General features: G+C 37.0%; 2 protein-coding genes across 3 annotated transcripts; one reads left to right on the top strand and one right to left on the bottom strand.

The window, feature by feature from the left end:
- Positions 1 to 855: 855 nt before the first annotated feature.
- Positions 856 to 2,804, top strand: LOC140987613 (uncharacterized). Of its 2 annotated transcripts, none has more exons than XR_012177182.1 (2): positions 856 to 1,551; positions 1,765 to 2,804. XR_012177182.1 is itself a non-coding variant. In XM_073456186.1 (2 exons), the coding sequence occupies exons 1-2, from the start codon at positions 1,123 to 1,125 to the stop codon at positions 2,722 to 2,724; spliced, it is 1,203 nt and encodes a 400-aa protein (XP_073312287.1). In that variant the 5' UTR covers positions 868 to 1,122; the 3' UTR covers positions 2,725 to 2,804. The 2 variants fall into 2 exon arrangements, 1 of the variants encoding a protein (XP_073312287.1); XM_073456186.1 differs by having other exon boundaries at positions 868 to 1,551; positions 1,951 to 2,804.
- A 1,558-nt stretch (positions 2,805 to 4,362) lies between these two features.
- On the bottom strand, positions 4,363 to 10,118 carry LOC140987614 (protein RETICULATA-RELATED 4, chloroplastic-like). Its single transcript, XM_073456187.1, has 8 exons — positions 9,440 to 10,118; positions 8,825 to 8,893; positions 7,664 to 7,795; positions 7,491 to 7,544; positions 7,364 to 7,408; positions 5,378 to 5,517; positions 4,757 to 4,882; positions 4,363 to 4,678 (listed from the first exon to the last, which is right to left on the bottom strand). Exons 1-8 carry the CDS (start codon positions 9,962 to 9,964, stop codon positions 4,633 to 4,635), a joined length of 1,137 nt encoding a protein of 378 aa, XP_073312288.1. The 5' UTR covers positions 9,965 to 10,118; the 3' UTR covers positions 4,363 to 4,632.
- Positions 10,119 to 10,813: the final 695 nt, after the last annotated feature.

Genomic DNA, 10,813 nt, shown 5'->3' with positions numbered 1-10,813 from the left:
AGAATAGATGTGTTAATATAATGTGTATGTGGCATGTGTATCCCACGATTTTTGATGAGGTGGTGGATGTTGTAACGGTAACGAATGCGGATTCCTTAAGTAAAACAATCTAAACATGCTGAGAAAGTCGAATAAAAAATGATAAAAAAAAAAAAAAAACAATGTGTTAGAAACTTGTCAAAAAGCTGAGAACACCTGCTATGTATGTATGCATGCATTGGCCCGAGTTGAAGATTTTAGCGCAAATTCGAATGTGGCCAAACCATGCACCTGCACTGTGCGTGGATCACGATGCAATGCACATTGAACACCAAATCCGGTCTATTATGATTTGATCCACTATTACACTCGATTCCGACAATATGGTGACTAGATAAGTCTAGTATACTTATTTCCCGAAATAAATTCTGGTTGAATCAGAAATTAAGCTAGTCGATCATCTAATTTAAGGAAGTGGAGAGTCATTTATTCCATATTGGAATTAGTGTTTCAAAGCAACAAGGACAAGTTAGCCCAGCTCAACTCTATTAGTACCATTCAAGCCTGACTGACTTGAATCCAGGCTTGTAAACGAGGTCATGAACACCTCGATTTCAATTTTCTTGTGATTGTAGTTTTGATTATTACCATAAGCAAAAACATTATATGACAATTACCAAATGATGTAAACAACGTCAACAAAGAAAATTCAAGATGAATGTAAAAATAAAAAAAGACTATTGACTCGATTTTATCTGATATTCTGTCAAACTAAATTTTGTCATTTCCGAGCTGGATCTTATCACAATATCCGTGTTAATGTAATATTTATATCTAATTTTTCACAGGACACGCAAGTCCGAATATATTTTCGAGTTTAAAAGACTTATCAAAGCCAACGTCCACGCCATTTGTCGTCAAGTTACCTTGTAAAAATCCAATGTTTACATCAGGTCTGCCGTCCTGGAACCAATATGCAACAGCCACGAAAGTTTCAAGTAAAAAAGGATGCACAAATCCAAGAAATTACAAATAATGGAGGAAAGTTTCAGTAAGTTTCACAAGATGTGAATATACATATATTTAGAAATGGAAATTAGTGGGTAGACTTTGTGATACTTTGGAGGATAAAACTAGTTTAAAATGAATATACTCTATGAACCCATTTGTCCATTTATCAGACCATGCAAATATCCTACTGACATCATTCCTTCCTTCAGCAAATCTTGCTGTTTACGCTGTTATATGAAGAGAGCTAAGTTCCCTTATTCTTTATCCTACGATCACAAGAAAATGCCAGTGAAAGATCTTCTTCTTTCTGCACTTTTTCAGGTGGTCTTTGATAAGTTGTTCTCAGGTCTGATATTCGTGTTCGCCCATTGGGATAGGATTCACGTGAAGCTCAAGAATTGGAGCCAAAGGTTGTCATCTATTCAAGCACAGATCAAAGATGACGCAGGGGAGATGCAGTGGCTTCGCAGTGTCATAGATTTGGCTGGCGAGGTGACTAACTTGTTGGATGAGATGGCATCGTTTCCAGGGTCGGAGGATCTCAAGGAGACTACGAGAAAGGTACTTTTGAAAATGAGTTCATAAACATGATTAATATCGATAAGATCATGCTTGGAATTGGTGTTTGCAATTGTTGACGCGATCACCTAGAAAACTTGTAGGAAGAGGGTCATAAATAGAGGATCTGAAACAGATAGCTTTCGTTCCTAGCTCTAAGGAAATATATTTGTAGCCATAAGATCGAAAAACCTTGCACGCATAGTATTTGGGCAGCGTTTATAGAAACTTGCGCGAAGCGACGACGAGAAACAAGTAGTTGTTTACGAAGAGATAGCTTCGACTTAATTGACTTTGTTCACCAGCGGCAGGTAAGTAAAATTATTTTCCTTCTGCATTTGTCAACTGTCTAAGAATCGATATATTTTTTACGTGAGCCCGGTTTTGTTTGTATCGATGTAGATACTTGCATATGAATGTCTTCCTAGCATTGGAAGTACGTATGGAACAGAAGAAGAGGAAGATAACATAAAACTTCCTCCTACGTACCGGGGGAAATCAAGTAAGTGGAAGAAAAAGTATCGTCCAAAGAAGTTGTACAAGCGGAAATCAATCAAGTGGAAGAAGAAGCATCCCCCAAAACACAAGAAAAAAGTAAGAACTATTAACAAGTCAGTGGGGGTTAGTTCATCGACAGCAACCAAGGAGAACCATGATCAGTTAATCTATTCCTTGGTCAACCCTTTGGCATCCCGCATTGCAGCTTTGATGTCACAGAGAAAGACAGATTATTGCAGGGAAATTTATCAGGAGAAAACTCCACCCCAAACGCATGAGCACATTCATGAAGAACAATCCTCTTCCCTACATAAAGGGAAAGGCAAGAAAAAATCAGTGGAGTTAAATATCGAGCCAAGAACGTCAGCAACACTGGATTCTACCTTGGGGAAGGTGACAGAATTACAGACTTGCATGGAAAGGAGGTTTGTAGAGCTGGAGAAGATGCTTCGCCGTGTTCTCAACTGCATTGAGAAGCGAGATGCATCCCCAATTTGTGCACAGAACCGCAAAAGACGACGTGCCCCTAAGCTTCCACCAGCAAAGAGACGAAAGACAAAAGGTCCTGAAGTGGCTAAGCATCCTTACACTCCACCAGGGTCCAATGTACCTTCCACTCCTGTTGTTGACGCCACAAGCAACACTCCTACCCTGTTTTTTTGTTCTTTCGTATTGTGATCGTAAATATCTAACCTCATGCTAACATAGCTACAACAGCCTTCTAACTAAATGACTAAATTGATAGGGTGTTCAATTCAGTCATTCCTAGTATCCCAACTCTCTCACCACTTGGTGAGACAAAGATTAAAATAGATGGGCTGCAAGTCAATTGTGGACTTTGTAGAAATATTTGTAAATTTTATGTGACAAAAATAAAGTCAATAGTTGACATTGTAAAAAGCTACATAAAGTTTCTTAACATAAATAAAGTGTGAATGTTATAAGCAAATCTTATATCTGGTGATTCGATCGTCTGTATTTGTTTTGATTACAATAAAACTCATCTGTGTCTTGCCAACATGTTTAATTAAGTATGCAGATAACTAGTTGTGGTTCGCTTTTTACCAACCAACATAGAAGAACCAAGAAGAAGACATCCGCTGAAGAGGCTGCATAGCTATCTATGCGCTCATATGATCAGAGTTGAATGTATCTTAGCCAGAAGGTGGATGGTGATCTTGCAGAATGAACCTACCTTCGTTAGGCCAAGAGATCTGCAAGCCAGTTGAGGCGGTGTCCAGCAAACAAAAACATCCGGAAGAGCCAGATAATGTTTCTAACATGTAGTTTATTGTCTTATTCTGATGGCTAGTTTCGTTATACAACTATTTATACAATAATTAGGACCAAAGCCGAAAAGAGTTGAAAACCAAGTGCATGGGTTGAGAGGATTTATCGGAAGATCATTAGAATAATAGGTTAGAAAAGAAATAGAAAAGAAAATGCCGATAAATACATAATCCCTCTACTTCAGAATCCAGATTCAAATAACTTCAAAGCTTCAGTTTACATTAACCTTAGAATCAATCACTCATATGTGATAGATGAACATATTACATTAGTTGAGCAATATCTTTACCTATAAATACTAAAGAATATGTCTGTAGGACAATCCGTGTGAATGGTAGAAAGAGTTTCGACATAATACCAGAGTGGTTGTCTTTAAGCGTATAATTGTTGAAGCATGGTTGTCTTAGATGTAATTCTTAACTGCTAGTACTGACGGTTGAGTACAGTAATTTCCTAAAAATGGTTTAGATAATAGAAATGAGAGGTTTAGATTATAGAAATGAGGTCTTGTCAATTTCCCCATGCAATGATTACTTTAAGCCTAGCTTAAAACTAGTATGATAAGATAGATGTCGATGATGTTCAAGATTAGTAATGGATTCCTAACCAAAGGGAAGAACAGATGACAATAAGGATGACACCTTCAAATTGCAATGTTAATATTTTGATCCATTTTACAACCATATTCAATATGGCATGAGTTCTAACCAAACTGAAGCTCAAAATAATTCACTTTTTCGAGCTTCAAGCAGGGTTTTCACAGGACTAGAAATTCAAACTCGAGCTTAAATGTGATAAAGGGAATGGTATTAGACTTGGCTCATTTTATCTGCATCCCTGTCTGTAAGTTATGATTTCTTCCCCATAAACTCTGATCGTAATGTAAATAAAAATACATCGCAGAAGAATATCAATTCTTTGGCCAGATAAGGTTTTCAATAATCCGATACATTTGCCAACCATCCCAAATTAACCAGCATCTAGGTTAGTATAAGCAATTATATTTAAAAGCAATAAAAAATAAGATATTAAAGTTCATGGGATTCAATAAAAAATATTTATTAACTTACAAAATGTACACAACATCGAGAAATCTTATTACACGTACAAAGAAAGCAAACCGATGCTTTAAGCTGCAGGCTGAGCTTTACAAACCATAGCAAACCGGAAGATAAAAAGATTTGATTCCTTCTTCCACAACAAAGTTAATGGTAATTGTGTAAAGAACACCGAAAAGATGAAATATACAAAGGACAGCTGACCGTTGATAAAATGACCTCATCATCCCATATGATTCTATTCACGGGGTTGTATTCCGATCCAACGTGCATAATCCACCCACCTGCCATTTTAGAGTGTGAAAAACCTGAAATGAATGTAAATAGAGAGATATATTCACTTTTTAGTACAAAAATCTTACATCAATGATCCTAAAAAGGTATTTCCAGTTCGAACAACAAAACAGATTGCACCAAGAATGAGCTTCTGCTGGTGCAGTAAAGGTTCTAAGATACGTTGTTCGATTACCCCAGCAAGTATTTGGTACCTATACAGAAAAAAATGCAGATTAATGAACCAATTGGATAAAATTTCAGCAGTGCAGCGACGATGTAAACGCTACATAATTTGTAAATAAGCAGAATATATGCGATAAAAGAAAAGTAGTCTATGGCAGAGATACAAAGGAATAACCAGAGTGCCAATTTTAACCATAGCTTGCTAATTTGCACACATCTGTTCAATGAAGTTTTCAATTGGTGACTTTAGGGAGACGAAATCTTTGATGTTTTTTTGCAATTAAAATCTATTAGTGAGTTAGAAACTTGTAGATCAGGACATAAATTGCATATGTACTTAAGCCCCTCATAGCTAGCCAAACAAAAGCTAAATCTGTTCCTTGTGATCGTGTATTGATTGTATAAAAAGGAGAATTGACAATTCTAATGCAAGAAAAAAAAAGCATGTAAAGTGGACATTACTGAGCACACAAACACCTTCAGGAAACACAGTCATGCAACAATAATCACATATAAATGTGTACCTCAGGTTGCTTGATACTGCCATATAGACACCATAAGCAACACTTGTCGACAGAATAGGCACGTCTTCGGATTCACCGGCATAAGACTTATCAATAAATTTCCGCGTAGCAATCAACAAATTTGTTATGCCTGTGCCCACCTGTAAAACGGACATCATGAGGACATTCTAATCAACATTTTCCTACAACACTATATTCCAGACTGCAATTATGCAAGACCAAGTCAAAGGCAAGAATCATGGAAGCAAACATCATGGGAAATTATTTGGAAGCAAGAATCATGAAATAATACAGGTCGATTAAAGAATGCTTTAGGGAAACCGGTTACACGATTTAACAAGTAATATTTGCTAGTTAAGGTCATATGTAAAGACATGCACTCAAACAATTGGCGAATGAGATACTCAGTTAAAATTGTTCGAAGACGACTCGTTAAATAGCCCTGTTTATCTTTCAATGTAGTTCTACTCTCCATCCCTTAAATAAAGTTAATAATGCGATTATACCCATCAACAAGAATTTTTTCATGATTTGTCTTCTGTCCTTAGCCTGTTATAAGCCACCATTAAGCCTATATAAAACTCATACAGATTCATGGTGAGGTAGTTAACTCATAACTCCATAGCTCCGTCAGTCCATATAGGATATCTTCACCCCATATTATATTCCTTTACTCTAAATTTTGGGGCGGTTAGCTTCATAGCTCCGTGTGGGACCTAGGCACCTTGCACTATCCAAGAGAAGGAAAAACTAATTTGAAAGTTGCAATAAAGTTTGACAACTGTTTGGGAAATATGGATATCTTTTATTGGCACAAAATATTTATGGTGATTTTCAGTTGAATGATACGATTATCACATGGAAAAATTTATGTAGAAAAGATACTTTGAAATGCCATGACAGATGGTTTGTGTCAATGTCCAATTCAATTCTAAAATCCACAGGAACTATAGGAATTTCACCGCTAGAATCTGTCCCCTTGCTGGGACTTGTAGGACCATTCAACATGAGACGTCAATCAACATTTCTTCAATAAATGACAATCTCATTCCATACACAACTACCTAGTGCCATCCTTACTGCACATCCAACATAAATTTTGAGCCAATATTAATCTTACCCCTTGACAACACACGTCTGATTGATTCCATATATCTGACAGTCCACCGGGTGCCATATGAAAAATGGGTATCTTAACCAAAGGGCACAGCTGAAAATTGGACGTCAATTATACAATTGGATTCCATAGAGATCTTTTATAAGCTGCTCCACTTTGTTCTTCTAGTTTGGTCAGTGTTCTAAAAGGCGCCACCTATCTCGGCACTGGTCGATTGCTCACCATTCTGATTTTTAGAAATACGGTATCTCTTGGCGAAGTTAAAAAAATCGACCGCCTGAATTGCTTGGTTGCCGCCCATGCGACTCAAAATTCACCTAGGCGGTCGCCTAGCTTAATATATGATTTTTTATGTTAAATTTTTTATAAAAAAATTGTTTGACTTATTTTTCAATCAATTTGTATCAGATAAAGAGGATGAATATGCCATTGATTTTAAGTTTGAATCCGATATCGAGAAATCATTAGAAAAATATGAAGATAAACATAAAGAATTAGATATTTAGGTAGAAAAGAAAAACTGCCTAGGTGCAATGCGGTGGGTTGCCGTCTGCCAACCGCTTACCACTTTTTAGAACACTAATTTCGGTATTTAATCTACGATAGGGATATCAAAGTGAGTAAAACATAAAGAAGTTAAGATTATTTTTGTATTGAGGTAGTTGAATAATGGATTTCAAATCCATTTGACTTGTTTGGATGAATAAAGTTTGGGTGAAATTCACTCTGATTTGATTCAGGCGTTTTATTAACAATTGCAATGGATTTCAAATTAACCCAAAATAGTTTTCATTTGAAATTCATTGTCAAATCAAATTCCTCACAGTTAAATACATCCATCCAAAAGCAACCATAGTAAGTTGACGTACCAGAGACGCACCAGTTCCGACTATAAAAAGCTTCCCCCCATTTCTCTGAACAACAGATGACAACACACAGTCAAACTCAATGAGTAGAACGATGATCGAAATAATGTTGAATAAGTAAATTACTAACCACTATTGCTCCTATTCTTTGTAAAAATGAATAAGATGTTCCTGCCAAGGCAACCTGCAGCGGTACCCAATTTTGTTCAATAAATATATTTTATGGTTTTTTCGCAATGAAACCCGAACTTTACATATATAATATATATTAAAAAGAATTAATGACAATTATTTAAACATTACCTGGAATGCATTATCCGGGCACCCGTAAAAGAATTTATTGAGACCTCCTGCAGTGATGGCTAGAGGAGGTCGGAGAGAAACAGTAGGAGCAGGTAGCCAAACAAGCATGAAATCTGCAATAATGGCCATTACCTGAACACAGATTATCAGAAAATATTGAAATCAAAAAAGGCAACAAAATTAAAATCATATGAAGTACTGAGACAAAAATAAATGAATACTCTGTCCAAAAGGAAAAAAGCAATATTATGACTTTCTGGGAAAGATCAAGATTGTAAGCTGAACCAAAACTGCAAGTCAAGCGCTAATTAAACAATTTTATGTCTTTCAAGTTGGCCGGTACAACCATACCAAAAAGTGATCATTTGGCCATTTACTCAGCAGAGATTAATAGGATACCACACAGAGCAATGTATCCAAGTGAAAAGCCCAACTATGTCTTATCTTTCCATGTTAGGCATCAGAAAGCACAAGAACATACAGAAATAATCTGGTCAAGGATACTCCCTATACACTGTTTTTCATCAAATTCAAGTAATATCTGTATTCTTCCCAGAATCCTAAATTAACTGTACAGAAAACAGTAAACTCCACATTTCCTGCTCAAATATCCATATCATGGGAAACGTTATCCAGTCAGAAGCAAACCCAGTTGGTCCATTGTTTCTTTACACACGCACAACCCATTCCCCGCAACACTACCGTGCTTGGGGGAGTTGCTACACATAGAATAAGGGTTGTACCAGTTGATAAGAGAAAAAGATACCCACTGATAGTTTTTTTCCTCTCAATTCCTTCAATTTAGAAACAGAAGATGAGCAACTAATTTCAAGATGAATAGCTCGTGGTTAAGCTCAATTCCACGCGTCAGGATCTAAAGCTAATAAACATTCATTTAATGCATACCATCACGACAAACTGAAAATATAACACCCCAACCGGTCTTGTTGCATTTGATCACAGGCAGTAGAATTTTATACACCCGTCCTATTCCAAAACTAAAAATTCAAGCACCATTTGCCTCAGAAGATTTTAGTCGGTAAACCTGGTACATAATCATGTCCCTTGGGGACAACAGGATGATTTAATAAGAAATTTTTAAATTTAATGAGCATATTTTCCGGAACAGCTCAAAATAAAATAATGTGAAAACAAGTATACCACATCAGCAAAGACGAAATCCAGCTCCTTGGTAAACTTTTCTCGACGCCTTTCCAGCTCTGCAGCAGTCTAGAGAACAGACAGTAAATATGATCACATGCTCTAATTGCATGATGATGCAACATCTACCAAATGCTTCAGCATGACAAGCTCTGAGGACGACATGGAAATAATCATAAAAAAGGCTGTGTAACTGACTACAAGAAACGGTTAAACATGATAACTTAGCACCCACGAAGCCCAACTTCAAACGTGCCCTTTAGATATGATCATACATGCCAAGGCTAAAGAGAAAACTCCCCATTCATTTCAACATTTGGATTGAAAAATAGATCCTCGGAGCTTGCGATTTGAAGCATTTCACCATTCAAAGCCACAAGTTTCAGTAACTATTAGTTTTTCAATAGCTTCTTTACACCTAGAACCAGTGGCAGATCTGAAAATTTAGGCAAGATTTAATGGAAATGACTTAATTAGGCCATCCTCTAGTACCAAAGTAACAGCTATTTCCTATACCGATCAAGCATAAAAGTGAAACATTTTGTAACGAAACCTCATAAACTAAATCTACGAAGAAAACACAATTTTCGACCAAGTTTAAGGAAAATCAGCAACCTTGGTAAATATCCCAACACCACATTCAATGGCTACTTTAGTCAAGAAAAGATCATCTGCAAGCAATCTTTCCTTAAACCCTCCAAACCTGAGCAACCAGCCGAACAAAGGAGATTTCTCGAGCTCGAAAAACCGATACACTATGGAACCCGGAACTTTCCCTGCTTCGATGGCGGCTGCCAAGTCCTTGGGAATGCTATCCAATGACCTTCCCACTTCAACCAAGGCCATGATAGCCTCCGCCTTGTTCCTCTTTCCTGCATCTCCATCGCTACCTCCTTCTCTGCCACCACCAGAGCCTCCACTTCCGCCCCCGCCCTCATCTCCTCCTCCGTCACCACCAGAGAAGGAGACGAATGAATGGTCACGTGGACTATGACGGGATTTGAGTTTTAGTGAAAAAGTAGAGGTAGCCAATAATGGATGAGTGATGGAACACGGAGACCAGTGGCGGTGATTTCTGCTTCTTGGGGTCGGAGAAACGATGATTTGGGTTGCGAGGCGAGAAAAGGAGGCGCTTGCCATGGTGTTGGCGGCGAGAGAAAACGGCGGCTGCCCCCTCCTGGTGATATTTTGGTGCCAAATCGGTTGAGAGGGTGGCAGTTTTTGTGGTGTCCGAAAAGGTGATAGGTCTTAGCTGTTCAAACAGAGAGTACTTCAAAAGTGAGGAGCAAATTCATACAATGATTAAGATACTCTACCCTCATTAAAATTATAATTGTTGTGAAAAAGTAAAAATTTACGATAAAAAAGTAAAAATCTCAAACTCTCAAAATTATCACACTACACACTTTATAATATTTTTCTCTCAACTCAATTGTGATTTTCTTCACAAATGAGAGATCTATTTATAGAAAATTTTTACAAATAATCCAAAAATAAAATACATCATTACCTACATCATCACACACTAATTTTCAATATTCAACACCTAATTTTACCTAATTTTCAACATTCAACATTCACATTTTCAACACAAATATTTAACACATTTTTAAATAATTTTTCAACACTCCCCCTTGTGATGATGATCATAATGATTGTATACATTACGTGTTTTTATACTGCCTCGTTAAAAACCTTACTAGGAAAAACCCATTGGGATAAAAACCATAGTAAGGGAAAAAGAGTGCAGTCACGTAAACTCCCCCTCATGTTGACACGAACAATTCTTCACAAATTTCGTAGATTGCGCATCCCAATATTATATATGTGCTTTCTGAATATTGTCGTAGGAAGTGCCTTTGTGAAGAGATCTGATGAGTTTTCACTTGATTGAATGTGACGAACATCAATACATTTATTCTTCTCAAGCTCCTTGGTGAATGCGAAGAACTTAGGAGGAATATGTTTAGTTCTGTCGCTTTTTATGTA

Source organism: Primulina huaijiensis, chromosome 11, assembly GCF_012295235.1.
Source record: "Primulina huaijiensis isolate GDHJ02 chromosome 11, ASM1229523v2, whole genome shotgun sequence".
Lineage (NCBI taxonomy): Eukaryota > Viridiplantae > Streptophyta > Magnoliopsida > Lamiales > Gesneriaceae > Primulina > Primulina huaijiensis.
Note: the sequence above shows the minus strand (reverse complement) of the source record. Positions and strands in the feature narration are given on the sequence as shown.